The 24,090-nt window shown below is 46.3% G+C and overlaps 1 protein-coding gene across 6 annotated transcripts in view; it reads right to left on the reverse strand.

Annotated features, from left to right (window-relative positions):
- AZIN2 (antizyme inhibitor 2) overlaps window positions 1–24,090 on the reverse strand; it is a 49,554-nt gene that overhangs the window by 6,359 nt on the left and 19,105 nt on the right. For 5 of the 6 annotated variants that reach the window (XM_061388712.1, XM_061388692.1, XM_061388703.1 and 2 more), the window contains 6 exons: window positions 23,815–23,949; window positions 22,872–23,037; window positions 20,125–20,287; window positions 18,562–18,674; window positions 4,387–4,601; window positions 753–1,234 (listed from right to left, as the gene is read on the reverse strand). In XM_061388712.1, the coding sequence (XP_061244696.1) occupies window positions 1,096–1,234; window positions 4,387–4,601; window positions 18,562–18,674; window positions 20,125–20,287; window positions 22,872–23,037; window positions 23,815–23,949 (931 nt within the window). In that variant the 3' untranslated portion in view covers window positions 753–1,095. Of the gene's footprint in view, window positions 1–752; window positions 1,235–4,386; window positions 4,602–18,561; window positions 18,675–20,124; window positions 20,288–22,871; window positions 23,038–23,814; window positions 23,950–24,090 lie in introns of those variants that run through there. The other variant, XM_061388737.1, reaches the window with a different exon arrangement.

Genomic DNA, 24,090 nt, shown 5'->3' on the forward strand with positions numbered 1-24,090 from the left:
ACCACTGAATTCTACACTTTGAAAGGGTGAGTTTTAGGGAATATGAATTATATCTTTTTTAATTGCAAAAGAAAAATCTCTAGGATCACCCGTTAAAGCTGGGGGAACTCTAAAATCCAAACTCCTTTGCTAAGCAGCTCACACACTCCACGTGCATAGTTTTGTGACCCTAACAATGTGAAGTCCTAACGAGAACTGCCAAACTGAGGAGCCGTGGGCCTCAGGGCCCTTGACACTGTATGCGGCAGTAGTCTATGGCCAACCATGTGCTAACGGTCACTGCCTGAATAAGCAAAACCAGCCATGTATTTGTATTGCTCCGATTGCCTTGCTGACCTGCAAGGAGAGGATGGGTAGGGGATCTCCTTAGAACCTCCCAGGTACCCACCTCTTCGCTCTTCATCTTTGTTAGGAACACCCAAAAGCTGTGTCAAATATTAGATTGCCCCCACTTTAGGCCAGGACTTAAGCTGGGTACGGGGGACACCCAGAGACACCTCTTCAGCCATGAGCTGCAGCTCCAGTGCTACAGGGAGGCAACCCTGACCGCCACCCCAACCCCTGACAGCTATGCCTTCCTCATGCTGCCAGCGTGGAAGCTTGGGGAGACAAGAGAGGTGAATCAGAGAAGCTGGAAGCCAGTAGGGGAGGCCCACACTGCAGCGTGAGGTTATCACTGTAGGATGGGGAAGTCTCAGCCCTGGCCTAACCCAGGCTGCTTTGTGAACTGAACTGCCGATTCCACTAGAGTATTAAAAAACCTACATATTTTATTTGCTTCATATTTACAAAGGTGAGAAGGAGACCAAGGGAGACCCCCAAGAACACCCCCACACCTGGCTGACCAGGCCCCTTGCGCTGCAGAGGAGGCAGACACAGCTGGAAGGGACAGGATTTATGTTGCATACTTGAACTACAGTGAGTGTAAGACTGGTCCTATTTACAGGGCAGAAACACTACAGGTGGAGCGTGGGGGGTGGCAGAGCGAGCACCAGAGTCCTGGCCAGAGGGTGCCTCTGCTTGCCACTTTCCCCACTTCTCCCAGAGGCATCTCTGGGGCCCCGCTGGGGTTCTCCGGGGGGGAACGGGGCCCGCTCACATGATGCTCGCCGGGGTGAAGACAGGGCCCATGCACAAGGTGTCCGTGATCTCCCAGCCACAGGACAGAGGCTTGCACATGCCCTCGGCGTCCTCGTCCTGTTCTGCAGGCAGCAGCTGCCCTTGCAGGGCTTCCCTGCAGGGGAGAGGGCGTCTCTGAAGGCAACTGGCACATGGCCCATGGGCCAAGAACTCCCCATGGCTCCTGCACTGGAAGACCTGGTGCCCAGCACCCAGGGGCAAGGGCAGGGGAAGGCCTGCTGCCCTCTCTTCCCCCAGTGCTGTCTTCTCCCCAGAGCCTAACCCACAGGGGAAGGAACCCACTTTCACTGATGTGCCCATTATTGTGCCAGGCACTTGGCTTACAGTATAAGTGTATCCTCCCAAAACCCTGTAAGGGTGACTTTATCGTCCCCATTTTACTCCAAGCAAACTGACTTAGAAGTTACCTGCCCAAGGTCACAATCCTAGAAGGAGGCAGAACTAGGACTCAACCCAACACTCACTTCAAAGCCCACATTCTTCATACCCCAAGCTTGGTACTTAAAAAAAAAAAAAATCTGCCCTTCCCTCAAAAATCCTACAAACTGTTTCTCCTACATCCTCACATTAATAAACAGCTCCTGTTCTTACCATGAGTTGGGGATCTTGTTCTCACACCCAGTGGATCCCTGCTGAGCCCCATTCCTGAGCATCCCCAAAGGCACCCGCTTCTCTCCATTCCCACTGACACCACCATGTCTAGCCAGGAAAGCACAGTCTCCCAGAAAAGTCCAACCCATGTTCATCTTTCCAAAAAGCAAATCTCTTCTGAGTTGCCGGCAGTTTCCCTCCACACTCAGGCCACACAAGGTCTGGCCCCGGCCCACCTCTCCCACCACGCACAACGGTGCAGCTGACTTCGGGCTCATATCCCATCCCAGGCACATCCTGTGCACATCCAGTCTCTGCCTGCATCAGCAACCCTTAGCTGAGTCCCACAGCACAGTGTAGTCCTTGATAACAATGAGCATTCAAAACATGCTTCCCTGACAATCCTCTAGCTACAGCGGGGCAGGGGATGTACCTGAGTTACTCACTGCCTAGTGCCCCTGACAGCAAGTAAATACACCCTTGGTGCAGAGAGGTGGACGCTGGGTGGAGGAAGGGGTAAGAGCACTGTGTTCGGTATCAAGAGGCCCGGTCGGGGCAGCATGACAGCCTGTTCCCTACTTCTACCAGGATCTGCTTCCCAGGACCCTCCCTCTTCCATCTACATTTTCCCTCCCCTCCTTTCATACTTCCAGCCTATTCTGGTCCCCCACCTGCAGGAAGGCCTCCCCCTTTGCCAATGTGTACAATTCAGCAGCAAATCAGTAGTCAGTCCAGTCAGGCCATTCCCTTCCAGGTGGGAGGTACTCTGGGCAAGTGCCCTCTGTCTGAACCTCTGTTTCCTTATCTAAATGGGCTTTGAAAGATAAGTTTCTTAGAATCCCTCACTGGCTCCCCACTGCCTTCAAGATCAAGGCCAACGTGGGCCTCCGAGGTCCTTCTTGACTGAGTTGTCCCTTCATGCCACTGCAGGTAGACAGAACCACTTAAAACTCTGGATGAAGTGGACTCTGAAGCCCCCCTCCACCCCGGCCCAGGCCACCCTCCTGTCAGCTTGCCTGGCCCTCCAGTGCCTGGCTAACTCCTCCCTCACCCATCAGGTGGTGCCTCCTCCCCAGCTCACTGGCCACCCTCCCTCCTTAGTGACCTCTGCAGTCTGCTGGTGTGTGTCTATGTGTCTCTCTGTGTGTGTGTCTATCTGTGTATATCTGTGTGTGTGTGTGCGCGTGCAGGTCTGACCCTTGGCTCTCCATATTCTCAGATGTTCTTTTACCCTCCAGAATCCAGCACAGAGCCAGATTCTAAAGTAGGACGTGCCCACGAGGCCCCTTCGATATGGAGGATTTTTGGACGTGGCCATTGCAATACATCAGAATTTTATGTTCCTAGAAACGTGTGCATCTGACTCCGTGCAACTTCATCCACCTGTGTTTGCTGACGATGGAGCCGGGATAGATAAGGAAGCCTGTGTGATTATTGGTTTCTTACGTTTGGTGTTTTGTGGGGTTTTTTTTGGCCTTGTCAAAACACTCGTGATTTCAAAATGGCAGCATCAGCCTGTCCCGTGCAGGGAGTAGAAGCGGCAGGTTTGTTGACTGGATGAACTACAGGTGGCTCTGATCCCAAGCCCGTCAGGCCTGCCGTTTGGGACCATTGTTCCTGGGGTGGGGGGAGCTCAAGCCCCCAGCATGTCCCTGGGGGCACAGGCTTCACTCATTCCCCAGGACCCGGCATAAAAGCCCCTCCCAATGGCTCCTGCCCTCTGCAGCCGTCTCCCCAGCCCCATATGGGGGGAACTCTTCACTGCTGACCAGCTGTGTGACCTCAAGCAAGTGACCTCTGTTTGTGTCAACACTGATCCCATAGTGTTGTGTGTTTGAGTAAAAGCAAATCATCATACGATGCCTAGTGTAGAGCCTGACAGAAAGGCCCCGGACTTTCAGGCTTGTCTCGCTGGATCCCAGTGCTGGCCTGGTGAGGGCATGCTCAGTGAGTAGCCACCCGACTGGTCAGCTCTGTCTACACCTGCCCTTGTCTTCCCTTCATCCACCCAGTAGCTACAGTGGTCTTTCTAAAATCCAAATCAGACCATGTCACCCCCAGACTTCCAATCAGTCCCCACCAGCACTGCTGGAAGCTCTAAGCGACCCTTCGTGGCCCTTCCCACGTCCAGCCCTGCTCCCTCTCCAGCCCCGACCAACCTCATGTTTTTCGAAGGCATGTTTGCCCCCAATTCCTTCTAAAATCCAAATCGGACCATGTCCCCCCTCATGGAAGGTCCCTCTTCTGGGGGACCTTGGAACAGAACCCCCTTCCTGCCCTTCCAGCCATTTAACTCCCGCCAGGCTTTGACTTCATCCTTCTTTCCTCAGGGAGGTAGATCTGGGCCTTGGGGAGGTGGGGGTGGGGATCTAAGCCTCCAAAACCCGGCCCCTCCCCGCAGCACTGTATTCTCAGGTGCGCCTGTCTGCTTCTGTGTCCCTCCAGGGCTCTGAGCTCCCCAGGGGAAACTCGGTCTCATTAAAGACCACAGCCAGGTGCCCGGCACAGGCCTCACTTGAAATCAGTAGCCCAGGATTACTTGTCCCATTAGGTTACACAGGGGCAGGGCCCCAAACCGGAGGCTCCCCATGTGGCTTCAGTCCAGCCTGCCCCCCTCTCCAATCCCCATTCCATTTCCCAGCAGGGCCCCCTTACCAGGCCACCCGGGACATGGCATAGGTGATGCGGCAGGTCTGGGCACCCCTGAGGAGGGAACCCACGCCCACGGTGTAGGCGCCCATGTTCTCAAAGACCAGCCAGTCCCCTACGTGTAGTTGCGGCAGCCACAAGCCCTCAGCTACGCAGTCACAGCCACTGGCCACCGGGCCCCACAGGCTGCTGCTGTACAGGGGCTGTTCCGTGGATGGTTTCTGCAGGAGAGACGGACAGTCAGCTTTCCCGGGCATACGTGCACAGTCTGAGCACTCCCTCCCTCCAAAGCCTGCACGGCTCCCAGAGCAAACAGGATCAAGACCAGCTGGGCCTCCTAGCCTGCATTTAAGGCCCCCCCACTTCTCTGCATTCATTGCCTCCTATACTCAGAAGCCACAGTGCCTGGTCTTAAATGCAGGCTCCAACACTTGCTAACTGTGTGACCTTGGGCAAGATACTTAATCCGTCAGTTTGCTCATTTGTAAAACGGGAATAGTAGCAGTTACCTACCTGCCAGGGTTAGTGAAAAGATACATGAGTATAGGATGAGTGTGTGAACCAGCGTCTGACACATGGCAGGGGCCCAGTAAGTTAGCACCATCTTTATTAATCGCTGGCATTGCCGTCAGCCTCTGGCTTCAGTCTTCACTGGAGCATCTGCTGCTTTGCAGACCCTGGGTGTTTCCCCACCTCTGCAGCCCTTCCCCCTCCCTCAAATCGAGATTGTCCTCTGGGCCCAGCCCTGAGGCTCCTTCTACGCAGGCTGTCACGATCCCCTCCTTCCAGGCCTGGCCCAGTAACAGGAGCCAGAAGGACACCAGTGAGTTAGACCCTCCCTCAGGCTCGCACGGCACTCAGTCTGGTGAGGAGGACTGGCCTCCCATAGACAGTCACAGGGTGGCCTGGCAGAGGTCACAGAGGACCTCACAGACTCAACAGAATTACTTCCATTTCAGAGAAACTGAGGAATTCTGAGAGGTTAAGTGACTTACCCAAAGACACAACTAACAATGATGTAAAATTTTTACTTTTTCCTTAAGTGACTTCCAAATCCAGAAAAAAATCTGTAGCACAGACCATCTGAAGACAACCAAGATATCAGTGCCATTTGTCACAGTGTAGGGATGCTGCTAGGCAGGTTGTGACTGGAGCTGTGACTCCCCGGGTAAACCCTGCTTCTGTCCCCTCCCTCCCCTCACCCCTGGCTCCCCAAGCCATCCCCATGCTATTCCCTGAGGTCCCAAACCTACCAACTCCTAATTTTCCTTTAGATCTCAGTTTTCTCCTGGAAGCCTTTACTAAGGCTCTGCAAGCTTTGCCTTCATAGCATTTCCTATCATTTATAATTCGATATTTAAGAAGTGTATCTCCTCAGGCCCGTCTTCCCGTCAGACTATAAATTTGGTTGAGTCTCGTTTACCCCCATCTCCTCCAAGCCTAGTGGTCTGGCATACAGTAAGTGCTTTTGTGAAGACTGCTTAAGGGAATGAATGAATAAATAAATGAATAGGGAATACCTGAGTGATGGGAAAGAGCAAAAAAGAAAAAGAAGGTACAAATGGAAGCTATCCAAGAGCCTTAGGAGGAGGCAGCAGAGGAGACCAATGGAAGGAGGAGGAAAGGTGTTTTGGTAGCTCAGCCAGGAGCAGGAAGAGCCACAGGCGCCATGAGCAGAAATAATACTCATTTGTTACTGCATAAGTCATTAGTCTCATTAATAAAGACATGCACATATTATTAAAATCAAACGTGAGAACTATCCTATACTCATTCATTCATTCAACAGAAACTTATTAAGCACCTACTATGTGCCAGGCTCTGATCTAAAAGCCTGGGATGCAACAGTGAACACACAAGAAAACAAAGTTCCTGTGCTCATGAACCTCACATGCTAGAAAAATACAAATCAATATATCCTTGTTCATACAACTTAACACTCTTGTTCATAAGCTTATTAATGAGTAAAATTCATCTCAGTTGCTCTGAATTAATTACCTTAGCTCCAATTGTTAAAAAACAATTTGGACTTTTAAAGACGTGTGAGGGGAAATGCTATATAAATGTACCCATGAGGATCCTTAAGAAATCCTTAAGAAAATAGGTTTCAAAGCTTCTTCCACAATAAAATGAAAAGAAAAGGCACCCTTGAGTTATAATCAGATTTCTCTCACTTATTAGTGGTATAAATTTAAAATGGGTAGAAAGGAAAGATTTTAAAATTCCACAGGAAATAAGTCAATTACCATTTAAAACCTTTTTTTTTTAAGGAAATAAAAAAGGAAATAGCAAAATAAATGTTCCAAAAGCATGTGGGAGCAGGCTTTTAAGTCTCAGTTCTGTTTTTGAGTCGGAAAACTGAGCGGAAATGGACAAGCCCCTGTAAAAATACAAGAAGGCCGATCAGCTACTAAGGCCCCCCTCTGAGAGCAGGCAGAGGGTCCCACTTCACAAAGCACACCCACCACTGCTTCACACTTCATCTGGGCGGCAGCTGCATTCCCATCTTACAGATGAGAAAACTCAGAAGAAGTGACCTGCTCCGGGTTCTGGAGCGAGTGGCACAGCTCCTGGGGGTCCCAGACAAGGGCCCTCCCAGCTGCACCTGGATGGCAGCTTTCCTCAAAGAGGCCCAACAGGAGACCAGATCCACAGAAGAAACATAATGAAACATTTAAAATGGCACATGGCCCTGAGGGAATCCCTAAATAATTCTCCAACTTTTAAAGTATACATAAGTTAGCTCCTATACTGCATAAAGTATACAAAAATATTTTAAAAGGAAAAAAAAAATGGGATGAACAAGGGCGGCACACAAAAAGGAAGAAACATAACAAAAGCCTGTGATCAAAATCTCACTTGTGAACATACAGGCAAAAATCCAAAATGAAACCCTAGCTAATCAAATCCATACTCTTTTTCAAAAAATCACTTTCAATGGTCAGATGATTTAAACGGAAGGCAGGGACAATGAGCAAGGTGATCACTGGCTTCATCGTAACACGGAAAATATAGATCTACAATTCAAATTTAATTTTCCCAATCATGGCATTCAATAGCCTATAGCACCCCTTCTTGATTAAAACTACAGACAAGATTAAACTCCACAATAAAGAGAAACTATTTAATATAAGGAGCCAACTCTAACTTAATGGAGATATACTAGAATGGCTTCATTTCAGAACTAGAAGCAACCTTAATTGCTACAGTTAAGCCCCCTCATTTTCCAGATGAAGAGACTATAGAAACAGGGCCCAGAGAGGTTAAGTAACTTGCCTAATGTTACTCAGCTACTAGATGGCAGAGCCAAGAACCAGACCCATGTCTTCTGACTCCAAGTCTGAACCTTTCTGTCATTTCTATTTTACATAGCATGAGAAATGCTGACAATAGCTATTATCTGGAAAAAAAGAAACAAAAAGGTATAATATAGAAAAATAAATAAAATATTATACTGCAGACAAAGCTTGCCCACCTAGAAAATTCAGAGGGGAGAGGAGTAGTTACTAGAGATTAGTGAGTTTTTACATGTAAGCCGATGTCTCAGCTTAAACACAAAAGGGACCATCTCCACTCACACAATGATGAAAGCATTAAGTTACTAAACTCAGGGATGTACTTGGGCCACAATAATACTTAACCCATGAAAATAATAAAACCTTGAAAGGAGAGATGAAATATAAGGACTCTACCTTCTCCTAGCTGGAAAAACTTAATAAAGCCAAAAAGAGAATTTCCTCGAATTTCAGAAATAAATAAGCTACTACTAATTAAAAGCCCCAGAGATCGGGATCCAATTTCATTTTTTGCATACGGACAATCAGGTGACCCAGCATCATATATTAGGCAATTCCCAATGATGTGCTTTGCAAGCCTTGTCAAAATCAAGTTTCCAGATATATGTGGATTTTTTGTGTGTGTGCTCTAATCTATGTTTTGCTGGTCTATGTTTTTATGGCCACTCTCCAAACCAAACTGTTTTAATAAACTCCTACTATTTTAGTGGTTACTCCAGATACTTACTTTGTAATATGTATACTTGCTGCTGCTGCTGCTAAGTTGCTTCAGTCGTGTCCGACTCTGTGCGACCCCATAGACGGCAGCCCACCAGGCTCCCCCGTCCCTGGGATTCTCCAGGCAAGAATACTGGAGTGGGTTGCCATTTCCTTCTCCAATGCATGAAAGTGAAAAGTGAAAGTGAATCTCTCAGTTGTGTCCAATTCCTAGCGACCCCATGGACTCCTCTTTCCATGGGATTTTCCAGGCAAGAGTACTGGAGTGGGGTGCCATTGCCTTCTCCGAATATGTATGCTTAAGGTAGTCTAAAATCACTCAACATCTTTACCCTCTGCTCAAGCAACTGAAGGGCTTCCCAGGTGGTGCTAGTGGTAAAGAACCCACCTTCCAAGGCAGGAGACTTAAGAGATGTGGGTTTGATCCCTGGGTTGGGAAGATCTTTTGGAGGACGGCACAGCAACCCACTCTAGTATTCTTGCCTGAAGAATCCCATGGACAGAGGAGCCTGGCAGGCTACAGTCCATAGCGCCATACAGAGTGGGACATGACTAAAGCGACTTAGCACACACACAAGAAATTCAAAACCTTAGAATGCCAACTCAGTCACTCCACCTCCCAACTTACATTCTACTGCTATCCAGTGAAGGTTGATAGATCGAAGTTGCTATTTCACTATCTTCTGCCTTCCATTGTTATGGGGGGAAATAAGCTGTAAGTCTAATAAATATTCCTCTACAGGTATTCTTTTATCTGTCTCATTTCTCTCACTAGTTTTATGATCTTCTGTCTCTGGTGTTCAGTTTCACTAATATGTTGTCTACGTATGGATTCATTTTTAGGTAATATACTTGGAATTTGTTGGATTTCCTGAATCTGAGAATAAACGTTCCTCTCGTTTACTCTCTGCCAGCAATTCATTTTTAATTTATTTATTTAGCCTCAGCTCCAAATCTACCCTTCTTCGCCCTGCTTTGTGATACTAGAGTGAGACATTTCTTCCTGACTAGGCAGCTCTATGCTCTTGATGATGTGGTTTAGTTGCTATGTCTGACTCTTTTGCAACCCCATGGACTATAGCTCACCCCTCTCTCCATGAAATTTCTCAGGCAAGAATACTGGAATAGGTTGCCATTTCCTTCTCCAGGGGATCTTCCTGACCCAGGGATCAAACTCATGTCTCCTGAATTGGCAGGCAGATTCTTTATCACTGAGCAACCAGGGAAGCCCAGCTAGCTCTATGTTAGGCTTTGTCTATATAAGTTGCTTGAAAAACACTGCAAGGGCAGATCAGGAAGAAGGAACTCTCTCCCTTTCGGCTTGCTGTTTTCCGTGTGGCCACCTTTGGTTCAGGGTATGAGGGTGTGGTTGCGTTCACCTCAATGGCCTTCAGTTCAACTTTGGCCTGCACAGTCCAACAAGCTTCTCTCCACTCCACAGCAGCTACTTCTGCAATTCAGTTGTGTTGGCAACCCTCTGAAAGGCTGCACACCATGGCCTTTCCTCAAAGGTTTCAATCTCAGACTTGCAGGGAGGAGCTCTCCTCTAAGCTGCTTCATTTTTCACTCTCCCAATAGCACCCCATTCCAGTACTGTTGCCCGGAAAATCCCATGGATGGAGGAGCCTGGTGGGCGGCAGTCCATGGGGTGCTAAGGGTCGGACACGACTGAGCGACTTCACTTTCACTTTCCACTTTCATGCATTGGAGAAGCAAATGGTAACCCACTCCAGTGTTCTTGCATGGAGAATCCCATGGACTGAGAAGCCTGGTAGGCTGCAGTCCATGGGGTCCCACAGAGTCAGACACGACTGAAGCGACTTAGTAGTAGTACCAGATATAGTAACTGCTTTTATCCTTTTTAGTAATTAGCCATCTTTAAAGTTAGCAATTCTTTATGTTAAAATTTCCCTGTTCAAACTACCTGTCTTGTTTCTGTATCCTGATACAATCTCTTCCTGAAACTATGATTAGACATTACACCCTCTGGCTCTACCACTTCCTTTGCCTTTATTTTCTTTCTGTCTCTTTGTGCTACATTTGCAAAGTTCCTTCAGCTCTATGTTCCAATTCCTTCTTTATCTTCTCATATCTTCTCTCTTGAACTGTCTCTAATATCTCGCTTTGTTGTTGTTTAGTCGTTAAGTCATGTCTGACTTTTTTGCTACTGCGTGGACTGTAGCCTGCCAGGCTCCTCTGTCCATGGACAGGCTCCTCCGTCCTCTGTCCCAGGCAAGAATACTGGAGTAGGTTGCCATTTTCTTCTCCAGGGGATCTTCTTGACCCAGGGATCAAACCCACATCTCTTGCATTGGCAGGTGCATTCTTTACCACTGAGCTACCTGGGAAGCCCCAATATCTTGCTTACCCTGTGTATAATTTCAATGTTCATATATTTCATTTCTACAAATTCTATTTAGTCCTTTTAAAAATCTGTTAAGTCAAATTTTTATATTTGCTTACTCTTTGGTAAGCAAAGTAATTTTCAATTTACTTATTTTCAATTTTTTATTTCTTTAAACACAGTAAATATTTTTGTTTTATTTTTCAGTTCAGTTCCAACTCTTTGTGACCCCATGGACTGCAGCACGCCAAGTTTACCTGTCCATCACCAACTCCCAGAGCTCACTCAGACTCATGTCCATCAAGTCAGTGATGTCATCCAACCATCTCATCCTCTGTCGTCCCCTTCACCTTCTGCCTTTAATCTTTCCCAGCATCAGGGACTTTTCAAACGAGTCAGTTCCTTGCATCAGGTGGCCATAAGTATTGGAGTTTCAGCTTCATCATCAGTCCTTCCAATGAATATTCAGGACTGATTTCCTTTAGGATGGACTGGTTGGATCTCCTTGCAGTCCAAGGGACTCTCAAGAGTCTTCTCCAACACCACAGTTCAAGAGCATCAATTCTTTGGTGCTCAGCTTTCTTCACAGTCCAACTCTCACATCCATACATGACTACTGGAAAAACCATAGCTTTGACTAGAAGGACCTTTTTGGCAAAGTAATGTCTCTCTGCTTTTTAATATGCTGTCTAGGTTGGTCATTCTTTAGGAGCAAGCATCTTTTAATTTCATGACTGCAGTCACCATCTGCAGTGGTTTGGGAGCCCCCCAAAATAAAGTCTGTTACTGCTTCCATTGTTTCCCCATCTATTTGCCATTAAGTGATGGGACCAGATGCTGTGATCTTAGGTTCCTGAATGCTGAATTTTAAGCCAACTTGTTGACTCTCCTCTTTCACTTTCATCAACAGGCTCTTTAGTTCTTCTTTGCTTTCTGCCATAAGGGTGGTGTCATCTGCATATCTGAGGTTATTGAGATTTGTCCCAACAATCTTGATTCCAGCTTGTGCTTCATCCAGCCCAGTGTTTCTCATGAGGTACTTACTCTGCATATAAGTTAAATAAACAGGGTGACAATATACAGTTTTGATGTACTCCTTTACTGATTTGGAACCAGTCTGTTGTTCCATGTCCAGTCCTAACTGTTGCTCCCTGACCTGCATATAAGTTTCTCAAGAGGCAGGTCAGGTGGTCTGGTATTCCCACCTCCTGAAGAACTTTCCATAGTTTGTTGTGATCCACACAGTCAAAGCCTTTGGTGTAGTCAATAAAGCAGAAGTAGATGTTATTCTGGAACTCTCTTGCTTTTCCAATGATCCAGCAGATGTTGGCAATTTGATCTCTGGTTCCTCTGCCTTTTCTAAATCCAGCTTTAACATCTGGAAGTTCACGGTTCATGAACTGTTGAAGCCTGGCTTGGAGAATTTTGAGCATTACTTTACTAGCGTGTGAAATGAGTGCAATTGCGCGTTAGTCTGAGCATTCTTTGGCATTGCCTTTCTTTGGGATTGGAATGAAAACTGACCTTTTCTAGTCCTGTGGCCACTGCTGAGTGCATACTGAGTGCTGTAGCATATTGAGTGCAGTACTTTCACAGCATCATCTTTCAGGATTTGAAATACCTCAACTGGAATTCCATCACCTCCACTAGCTTTGTTTGTAGTGATTCTTCCTAAGGCCCACTTGACTTTGCACTCCAGGATGTCTGGCTCTAGGTCAGTAATCACACCATCGTGATTATCTGGGTCATGAAAATCTTTTTTGTGTAGTTCTTCTGTGTATTCTTGCCACCTCTTCTTAATATCTTCTGCTTCTGTTAGGTCTATATTGTTTCTGTCCTTTATTGTGCCCATCTTTGCATGAAACGTTCCCTTGGTATCTCTAATTTCCTTGAAGAGATCTCTAGTGTTTCCCATTCCGTTGTTTTCCTCTATTTCTTTGCATTGATCACTTAGAAAGGCTTTCTTATCTCTCCTTGCTATTCTTTGGAACTCTGCATTCAAATGGATATATCTTTTCTTTTCTCCTTTGCCTTTTACTTCTCTTCTTTTCTCAGCTATTTGTAAGGCCTCATCAAACAACCATTTTGCCTTTTTGCATTTCTTTTTCTTGGGGATGATCTTGATCACTGCCTCCTGTACAATGTCATGAACCTTGTCCATAGTTCTTTAGGCACTCGGTCTACCAGATCAAATCCCTTGAATCTATTTGTCACTTCCACTATATAATCCTAAGGGATATAATTTAGGTCATACCTGAATGGTCTAGTGGTTTTCCCTACTTTCTTCAATTTTTAGTGTCTGATAATTCCAGTACATGAAGTAATTGCAGGTTTAAATCTGCTCTCTATTGCTTATGCTGGCTCCCCATCATGGTGACTTGTTTCTTTGTGTTTGTGATTTTTTATTGTGAGCTCATGTGCTTGAAACTTTATCTGTGATAATTATTAAAAGCCTCGTTGGAAGATTCCTCAAGAGAGAGTTTGTGTTTGCTTCTGCAAGATAAAATAAATTCTAGGCTTCAGGCTTCCAGTGAAAATAAAAGTGAAAGTGAAAGTCACTCGTCGAGTCCGACTCTTTGCGACCCCATGGACTTTACAGCCCATGGAATTCTCCAGGCCAGAATACTGGAGTGGGTAGCCTTTTCCTTTTCCAGAGGATCTTCCCAACCCAGGGATCGAACCCAGGTCTCTCACATTGCAGGCGGATTCTTTACCAGCTGAACCGCAAGCAAAGGCCAAGAATACTGGAGTGGGTAGCCTATCCCTTCTCCAGGGGATCTTCCTGACCCAGGAATTGAATCCGGGTCTCCTGCATTGCAGGTGGATTCTTTTCCAACTGAGCTATGAGGGGAGCTTCTAGATCACATAGTTAATATGAATTTGGGCAATGAACCCAAGAAAAGACTGGCTTGTGGCTTCAAATTCTCAATTTTTTGCTCTCTTCCAACCACTAACAAGATCAAAACAGACACATTTTCTTGCTGTCCTCCTCTATGGGGGGGTTTCCTAATATTCTCTTACACTAATGATGATGTACTTTGTTTAGGGTTCCCAGCTTTATATGAGGGATCTTATCAGATTCTCTATCTTGGCTAGTCCCTAGAAACACTCATAGCTATCAAAACTGAAGATCAGCGCTAAAAGGATTCAGCATACATCCCCAGAGAGAAGGCCAATTTCAGAGTTAGGTTTTCTCTCTGGATTAATTCACTTAACATATTTGAATAGTCACTATTGTACATGCTTGGGACACGCTAGTGAACAAAATAGACAAAGATCCTTGTCCTCACAGGGTTTATAGTCTAGCAGGAGGGAGGAAGACAAAGAAGTAAATTCTATACTATGTTATAAAGTAATTTAAAAAACAGATTAGGTGAGGGGTACAGGTGTAACATTAAATACGGTATAAGGTGTCAGGGTGTAAGGAGATGACTTTTCAGCAAAGACCTAAAGGAGGTGAGGAGCAAACCAGGGTGGTACCTGGAAGAGAAGTGATCCGGTCAGAGGGGAAAGCTGGTGCAAAAGTGCTGAGGCAGGAATATGCCTGGTGAGTTCAGGGAGCTGCAAGGAGGCTGGAGTGATTAGAGTAGGATGAGCAAGGGGATGTGGGTGAGGGAGGTGGTGTGAGAGGTAACAGGGTCAGATCTCAAAGGGCCTTGGGAGCTACTGGAAGGGCTCTGGCTTTAATGCAGAGTGAGACAGGAGCCCAAGCAGAGTTTCAGGTAGAAAAGAGACATGATTTGACTTACACTTGAAAAGGATCCCTCAGACTGGTGGGTTGACTGACTTTTACACTAAGTGAAACAGAGATGCCTGCTTTTGTTTGTGTATTGACCTCTGAAGAGTCCCTGCTATCTTGTAAGTCAGGACACAGTCTTCTTTGTCAGCGGGGAGGCTGTTCAGAGTATCTCGTCTACCACATTAGAAACTCCCAGGTTTCTAAACATAGCACAAAGCTGTTGTCCAAAGAACAGGATAAAAACTAGAGATCATTGAAAAATAAAAGTAATGGATAGTATGGCAAAGCAGAAATGAAATAGGATTAGAAATCATTACTTAAGATTTTTAAGACAAGAACTAACCAGATCCAGACCTGAAAAAGTACTACTGCAATGTACTCCAGATGGAACCCTACTTTTTAAACCATAAAATAATTAGAATAAAATATAATGACAAATGTAAGAACCCAGTCTTGGCAACAAAGGTGTCTCTGTACAGAGCGGGGTGATCAGAGCTTGTACCCTGAATTGTGCTTCTGAAAAGTCTCGTAAAACTCCCATGGTACTTGCCCCCTCTGGGACCCTCCCCACACCTAACTATACCTTGCATTCATGAAGTACTAATACACATTTATTGAACTGCATTTTAGACCACTCAGTGAATATTTAAAATGTTTATAAATAAAAAGTCTACCTAACATATCAGTAAAGAAAATCATGTCTTGGAGAAGATGATGGCAAACCACTCCAGTATTCTTGCCTGGAGAAGCCCATGGACAGAGGAGCCTGGTGGGCTATGTCTGTGGGGTCGAAAAACAGTCAGACACAACTTAGTGACTAAACAAGGCCATGCCAAAAATATTTTCAAGAGTAAAGGATATTTTCTTACCTCAATTGTTGCTTTTAAAATAGCATTTTAAAAAGATAAAATTAATATGCCCAAACATTGTTAATAAAAAACAAAGTTACTAAGTTATTATATATCCAGGGCATCTCTGGGAGGCAGAGGTTATATATTGGCTTCTAATTTACAAGTGTTCACTTTATGAAACATGATTTGGCTTTGGTTGGCCTTTTATAATTTACATAAAACAAAGTTGATTTTCCTCAATTCTGTGATTCAGATATTCCCCACACTGAGCAAATAATGAAATTTGAATTAATACAAAAAAGAAAACCACGTCTCATAATATGTTTTTTTTAAGTTAAAACAATGTGCACTATGACACTTAAAGAAATGAAAGTAAAATTTAACAATAGTCATCTCTGAATGGTGGGATTAGTGGATTATTACTTTTTGTGCTAAATTTTCCCCAGTAAATGTTCTATGTATTATACACACACACACACACACACACCATAAACATATGGTAAATCTATAACCTGCAGAGCAGGTAGAAAGAGATAAATATCATTACTATTAATTGCAAAAGACTTAGTTAAGACATATGAGAGCATGTTGAAATATCTATTAAAGAAGGCTTTATACTTGTCAAAGAAACAAAAATGAAAGACTGAGGTATACCATTTAAGATAAATTAGCCAACAAGAAAAAGGTCACAGTGTGGAATGCTGGTGAGCTTATTGTGAAATAGCACTGCTGGTAATAATACATATTAGTCTAAGCGTGGACCAAAACAGTCTAACAATACGTATCAAGAGGAATAAAAACGCTCAAATCCTCTTACTCAGTAACCCTATTCCAGAGACTCACCATAAGAAAATGGTTTTTAAAAGGGAATATACTTTAAGCATGTACATTGAACCACCTATACAAAGAGACTAACAAAGAACAATTTTTTGACAGAGGATACTCAAAGAAACATGAACAAGAATAATAAAAAATTAGCAATGCCCAAATGCTAATGAAGACATTTTATAAGGAGGCAGCGATTTTACAGGGAGATAATCATTTTATAGGAAAATAGTTCAGAGTTTGGTCTTTAGCAACAGACAGATAATCAAAGATGAATAAGACATGAACCCTACCCCAAGGGTCTACAATTTAAAACACTGCCATTTATCAACTGTGTGACTTTGAGTAAGTTCCTTCACCTCCCTACCCCTCAGTTTTCTCACCTGTAAAATCAACTATAAAAACCATTTATAAGGGAATATCTGAACACTCACTAGGTGACAAGGGATACTATGGAATTGCTTCATTTTTAGTCTGATGATGATACTGTGTTTCTTAAGTCCTTATCTTTTAGTTGTTAAGTACTAAAATATTTTTGAAGAAAATGCAGTAACATTTGTCTGTACTTTTCGTACTTTTCTTATGACATTGCTGTAGTCTGTGTACTTCTCTGTGTGTGTGTGTGTAGCGCACACACGTTTCTACTCAGCAAGACTATATTTCCAAGGCACAAGCAATCCTTCCGTACTACCTTCTGCAGACCTCAGTGCATGCGGAAGGTGCTCAAATATTTGTTAAATTAAACAAGCAAACAAAAAAAGGCCACACATATTCCAATGATGAGAAAAATACCCTGAAACAAGGATTATGTTTAATACACCTTTTTCTACCTGAGGTCCAAAATCAAAGTCCATGGGCATGAAGAGCAGGGTAGAAAGCTGCCCTCCTGGCTGGTGCAGATACCATGGCCAGGCTGGGCCCTCCCGACACACTCCTAGCACAGCCGTAGCTCATTTACTAGGCGTGCTCCATCTACACAGTCTCCATGGCCACACTGCGGGCCCACCCTGGGTATGGTCTCCTAAGTGGTGGGCAGCCCGAAGAAGAAGCCCGGGCACCCCCCAGAGGAGCAGCAGCATAGACCCCTGAAAGACTTAGGAACATCCTGGTGCCCAAGCCAGGAATACCAGCTGGAGACTGAGCCACCAGGCTCCTGGGGCAGGTGTGGTGCTGGGCTGGGACCACAGCTCCGCTCCTCAGAGGAGCTGATGAAGGGAACGGGGAGTGGGTCAGGGATGGCCTGCAACAGGAAGAAGGGACTGGGACCCGGAAGGGACTAGGAAGCAACTGCTGCCTGCTGTGTAACCTGGGGCTTGGCTGGCCTAGGCCGGTCCTTCCCCTGTGCGGTAGGATGTGGGAGACCACAGGAATGCCAGCAACGCTAGTACATCACTGTAGAAAACTGAATTCCTGAGCACTTCACTATCGGAGAGGCTTACTCAGACAACGACACAGCTATGGAATGAGGACTCATCCAGTTGTGGGGGGTGGTGGGGGGCGCCTGGAGGAGGGAAGCTCCCTCTGCCTGCAGTAGAGGACGGGCAGGAAGAGCTACAAAGAGGAGCCCACATCTGGTTGACTCTGGGGGGGGAGAAAAAGATGGAAAGAAAAACAACAGCACGTATTGAAAGCTCACGGTGGTCTAGGTGCTGGTTAGGCACTTAAGCTTCCTTCCTGAAGCAGGACCACACAAAGGCCTGTGAAAATACAAGTGTGTCTGATTTCTTTCCCCTCCTAACGAAGCCCACTAAAGCTGCCAGAGGCCCTGGGCTGGACTCAGCAGGCTAGGAGGAACCTTCTATCTATTCCTCTTCCCTTGTTAACATGGAAAAACTCAATAAAATGAATTTTTAGACTTCCCTGGTGATCCAGTGGTTAAGAATCTGCCTTGCAATGCAGGGGATGAAGTTTCGATCCCTGGTCAGGGAACTAAGATCCCACATGCTCTGGGGAAACGAAGCCCACGCAGCACAGTGAAGACCCAGCCCACGAGCAGTGAGGATGTCAAGATAGACTCAGGAAGCTCAAAAACAGGAAACCAAATGGATAATTGCTAGAGTTAGATTGCCTAAAATATTATATGGTCATCAAGAAGCGTGTTGTTAAAGATTCGTGAATGGCATGCACACCCCATATGAAGTGAAAAAGAATCAGGTTACAAATGAATATGATCCCAACTTTATGGGGGAAAAGTATAACACGTTTTTTAAAAGACTGAAATCTAAATATTCAAGGGGTCTATCTCCATGTGGTGGAATTAGGGGTGATAAGCTTCTTCCTTCTTAGTGTCTGTTTTCTCCAACAAATATGTTTTACTTTTTTAAAATTAGATAACAACACACACCAAAAAAAAAATGTTCTTTAAATGCACCCACACAATTGAAAACAGGCCCAGCAGGGCAGGCTCACCTTCTGCAGGATGGGGGCGGGGCAGGCGCTGTCAAACAGGACTGAGTTGAAGACTCCATACACGCCCTCGCCAAGGTGGTACACAACGCTCTTGGGGGAGGAACTGGTTTCCTCTGCAGGGAGGGGAGGGGTCGGGGGGCACAAGCAGCATGTGAGGGGGTGGGACAACGGCGGGCTCAGCAAGCAGACAGGAGGGCTGCCCCTCCTCAGCTATGGGGCTGCTCCTGCCTCCTCCTGTGTTCATGGCTGGGTTGGAAACATCTGGCAGCTGAGCAACCCTGCCTAGAACACCCTCCAGGCTTGCACCTGAGCCCCTCAATGCCCCAGCAAAGGCTGAAAAGCAGCCCACCAGAACTCAAGACCCCAAGAGACTGAGTCAGCGGCTCAGAAGTATGCACAGTGGGGCAACGCATGAGCTGGAATGAGAAGTCGGGTCTCCAGGCTGGGCTAGAAAGTATAATCCCAGATCTGGAAAGGAGGCCAGAAGAATTCCATCGCTATGCACACATACACACACAGAAGACCTTCCACCTGGAGCCTACCACCCATCTCTGGGAAAAACACCCAGACCTTCAGGCTGGGGGTCCCAGAGCAGAGAAAAAAGCTCCAAGATCAGAGTCAGACCTCTCACTCAAGAGTCTGCTGAGAAGACTGATCTATCGGAAGGTCAGTGAGGAGCACTGATGTTGGCAGTGTGGACAGAAAAGCCTTGAGTCAGCCTGAAAGTGTTAGTCGCTTCAGTCGTGTCCAACTCTTTGCGACCCCACGGACTGTAGCCCGCCAAGCTCCTCTGTCCATGAGTCAGCCTAGCCTGGACTTGAACCCTGGTGCTGCCCCCTTCTCAGCTGTGTGACCTTGGGTGAGTGACTCATCCTCTTCATGCCTATGTTCTGTAGTCTGCAAAATGGGCTTAGACCAGTATAAGTTGTTGTCAATTATTTTCATTATGTTATGAGAAGCAGTAGGATGAGTAAGAGCTTGGACTCTGGAAAGGAGACAAACATGGGGTCAAATGCAGGGTTTACCACTTACTAGCTCTTAAGCAACTCACTTGTATTCTGTCTGGCTCTCAATTTCCTCATCTGTACTATAAAATGTGTGCTCAGTCATGTCCAACTCTTTGCAACCCCGTGCACTGTAGCCCGCCAGGCTCCTCTGTCCATAGGATTTTCCAGGCAAGAATACTACAGTGGGTTGCCATTTCCTTCTCCAGGGAACCTTTCTGACCCAGGGATCGAACCTGTGTCTCTTGCATCTCCTGCATTGGCAGGCAGATTCTTTACCACTGCACCACATAGGAAACCCATATACAATAGGTTTAATAAAGTATCTGTTCTCCCCAAGGTTGCTTTGATCTCAATCTTCATAAAATATAAACATGCACAGGGGGAAAAAAAAGATGCTAAAAGAGTGTCTTGGGGGTGAGGAGACATGACTGTCAATTTCCCTAAAGAAGGAGCCAGTCTTCAGATTTCCCCACCCCCTAAAATCAGACCCAGCCTAGCCAACAACCGTCCTTGGCTTTAGGGAAGAACAGGCCTCCACTGCCCACCTGGAACCTACCCTCCCTGCCTGGCTGATCCAGAAGAACCTCCTTCTTGGCAATGATGCTGACTGCCAAGGTGAAGGCCGAGGTCACGTAGTAGCGCCCCAGCTTGGCAAGGATGTCCACACCGCAGCCCTCCGGGAAGTATAGGTCCAAGGCTGAGTTGATCACAGAAGCAATCTGAGGGTAGAGAGACAATTACATGTTTGAAATGTGGGGTTTATGCTGGAGACTAGCTACAGCTCCAAGTCTTACTTCTTGAAAGCAGCTTTGATTTCAGGAAGAAGAACTTGGCAGCTGCTAAGACCCCAGTTGGTAACCACAGACAGCTGGCCAAGGCAGGCAGGCAAAGATGGAGCAGGGTCAAGACCCTTACCCTTGAAAATCACCCTTCAATGCCCCCCACAATGGAAAAAGGAACTTTTAATCTAACAGTTGGTACTCAGATGGCAGAATCTGTGATGCAGATCTTTCTTTGCTGAGTAACCAGTATGCTAAACAACATATTTTTATAGACAAGATAGAGAAGGAAAAAGAAGACCAAAGTCACCCCTAATTCTAACCCCAGATTAACCTATTCAATGCTAACTTATTGGAATCACTCCTTTAATTTCTTTTTATACAAACCTGAAAATCTGATTTTTTATTATAAACATAATAGGGCTATAAGTATACAGGTTTTTATAACCTGCTTTACTCAATAAATTGAATGATCTCTCCATGTATGTAAATCTATGTAAATTCTTTTTACATAAGAATATACCATAATTTACTCAGGGACCTCAAACAGAGCCTCTGTGACAATCTAGAGAGGTGGGAGGTTCAAGAGGAAGGGAACATATGTATACCTATGGCTGATTCATGTGGATGTTTGGCAGAAAACAAACTTCTGTAAAACAATTATCCTTCAGTTAAAATAACTTTTTTTAAGTAATTAAAGAGAAAGATTTAAAAATAAAAATATTTTAATAAATCTTATTTGCATTTACCCATAAAATATACTGGTATCATTTCCATATGATAAATATTTTTATAAAAACATTTTAATAAAAAATTATATCTTTATAAAAGTAAAAATATTTTACATAAAAAGAATGTACTGTAATTTAGCCAATCCCTGAGCGACTTCACTTTCACTTTTCACTTTTCACTTTCATGCATTGGAGAAGGAAATGGCAACCCACTCCAGTGTTCTTGCCTGGAGAATCCCAGGGACAGGGGAGCCTGGTGGGCTGCTGTCTATGGCGTCGCACAGAGTTGGACACAACTGAAGCGACCTAGCAGCAGCAGCAGCAGCAGCAGCAGCAGAGTGTTAGTTGGACCAGGGAAGTCCACTGAACTTCTGTTACGAAGAATGTTGCAATGCTCATCTTTGAAGCTAATTCTTAGTGTCCGTCACAGATTATTTTCTTAAATTCAGTTCCAAGATGTTAATATTCCAGAATGAGGCACTTACTAAGGAAAAGCGACCCCTAGTGGTTCCAGTGGGTATTGCAATGACACATTTTTCCTGATTTAATTGAGGGCAGGAGGAGAAGGGGAGGACAGAGGATGAGATGGCTGGATGGCATCACTGACTCGATGGACGTGAGTCTGAGTGAACTCCAGGAGTTGGTGATGGACAGGGAGGCCTGGCGTGCTGCGATTCATGGGGTCGCAAAGAGTCGGACACGACTGAGCGACTGAACTGAACTGAATCTTGGCATCCAGTCCCATCACTTCATGGCAAATAGATGGGGAAACAGTGGAAACAGTGACAGACTTTGTTTTTTGGGGCTCCAAAATCACTGCAGATGGTTACTGCAGCCATGAAATTAAAAGACGCTTACTTCCTGGAAGGAAAGTTATGACCAAAAGAGTAGAGACATTACTTTGCCAACAAAGGTCCATCTAGTCAAGGCTATGATTTTTCTAGTAGTCATGTATGGATGTGAGAGTTGGACTATAAAGAAAGCTGAGTGCCGAAGAATTGACGCTTTTGAACTGTGGTGTTGGAGAAGACTCTTGAGAGTCCCTTGGACTGCAAGGAGATCCAACCAGTCCATCCTAAAGGAAATCAGTCCTGAATATTCATTGGAAGGACTGATGATGAAGTTGAAACTCCAATACTTTGGCCACCTGATGGGAAGAGCTGACTCATTTGAAAAGACCCTGATGCTGGGAAAGATTGAAGGCAGGAGGAGAAAGGGACGACAGAGGATGAGATGGTTGGATGGCATCACTGACTCAATGGACATGAGTTTGGATAAACTCCGGGAGTTGGTGATGGACAGGGAGGCCTGGTGTGCTGCAGTCCATGAGGTCGCAAAGAGTCGGGCACAACTGAGCGACTGAACTGAACTGAAACTTGCAGGTGGGAAGGAGACAGATGGACTAGAAGTGGATAGAAGGTTGGCTTTTCCTTCCCCTGCCCAACTTGATTTCTCATCATCCCATAGGAGGGTGAACAGGGCACACCCAGGCCCTCAGAAAGCCTTATGACTTATGCAGATATGGCCCGATTAAGCCTCAAATATGTGCATGTTCAGAGTCCGGGCAGAGCTGGGTGCGCAGCCTGCCCTGCCATGGACTCAGGAAATGAAGTAGCTTCTGTAAGCCTCAGTTTGCTCAGCTGTAACACAGGGTTAATAATGAGATAATCCAGGCAAACCACCGAGCGCAGTACATAGTACAGAGGACCCACTCGCAGTGGGCTTCCCAGGATCACTGTAGCCCTCCCTCCAACCCTTGCCCAGCCCAGCGCAACACCTGTGACCCCACTTACCTCCTCGAATCTCACTTTGGCGTCCTCCACTCCGGGGAAGCCGCCACCAAGGTCCAGGATGTGCATCCTGTGGCCCAGCTCAGCACCCATTTCGAACACAACCCGGGCGTCCGCAATGGACTGAGCGTAGGCCTGAGGGTCAGGACAGCCACTGCCAATGTGAAAACTGGGGAGGAAGAGTCTTGGCTTACACACAGGACCCCGGGTATCACCACTTCAGCCTCAGCCAGCAGCAGCCTTGCCCAAGCATACTGGGCGCTGTGCCCATTTTCCAGATGCAGTGACTGTGGGCCTAAAAGGTTGAGGGGGTTGCCAAGGGCCATGTGGCAAATGAAGGTGGACAGGAGACTAGATCCAAGGACCTTTGGCACTTGGTGCCCCTCTCCTCCCTCCACGCTGCCTCTGGAGGCTGAGCCTTCCTAGGATGAGGGCTAGGGCCCCAAAGTCAGCCAGAACTAATGTATATCTCACTGAGCAGTGTGGCCGGCCATGCTTCAGTTTCTCCATCTATAAAGTGGGGATAAGGTCCCACAATTGCGGGACGTGTATTTAGCACAGTGCCTGGCCATGCGAAATGCATAGCATAGGAAAGTTATATCATCAGGTCATAGTTCTGGCTCCTTCCACATCCCCACCAGAAAAGCGGCAGAGCCAAGGTGTGCCAGGATGACCTTTGGCTTCAGGCCAGGGACACTTCCTGCAAAGCCAGGTCCCTCCTGGAACCTCCTGGGACAGGACGTTCTGCAGACTATGGGGTTGGGGCGGTGGGACACTCCAAACCTTCTTTCCAAAAGGAGGAAACTCTCAAATAGCAGAATTCCAGACCCAGGGACAGGCCTGCCTTGGGGGCCCTGGGGGAGGTTCCACACAGAATTGAGTAAGTCCTGGGAAAGAAGCAGGAGGCAGCGGGTATGGTGGGGGATGGCGGGGTTCCAGCACTCACCTCACACCTACCACCTCTACATGGTCCCTCTTGGCATTCTCAAGCAGGTGTCGGCAAGATTTCAGCGAGGCTCCGAACTTGAGGCTCAGGCGGCTCAGAGAGTGGGAGTCCTCCGTGGCAACGCACAGAACCATCCTGAGGGGGGAGACAGGGCGCAGCACCTCGGCGGGGGTGGGAGCCCGCTTCCCCTACACCAACCACGTCTTCTCTAGTCAAGGGGGATGAACCCTCATGGCTCAGAGCTATGTCCAACCCCATAAGCCCCGGCCCCCTTCC

The sequence above is a fragment of the Bos javanicus genome, chromosome 2 (genome assembly GCF_032452875.1).
Source record: "Bos javanicus breed banteng chromosome 2, ARS-OSU_banteng_1.0, whole genome shotgun sequence".
NCBI classification, from domain to species: Eukaryota; Metazoa; Chordata; class Mammalia; order Artiodactyla; family Bovidae; genus Bos; species Bos javanicus.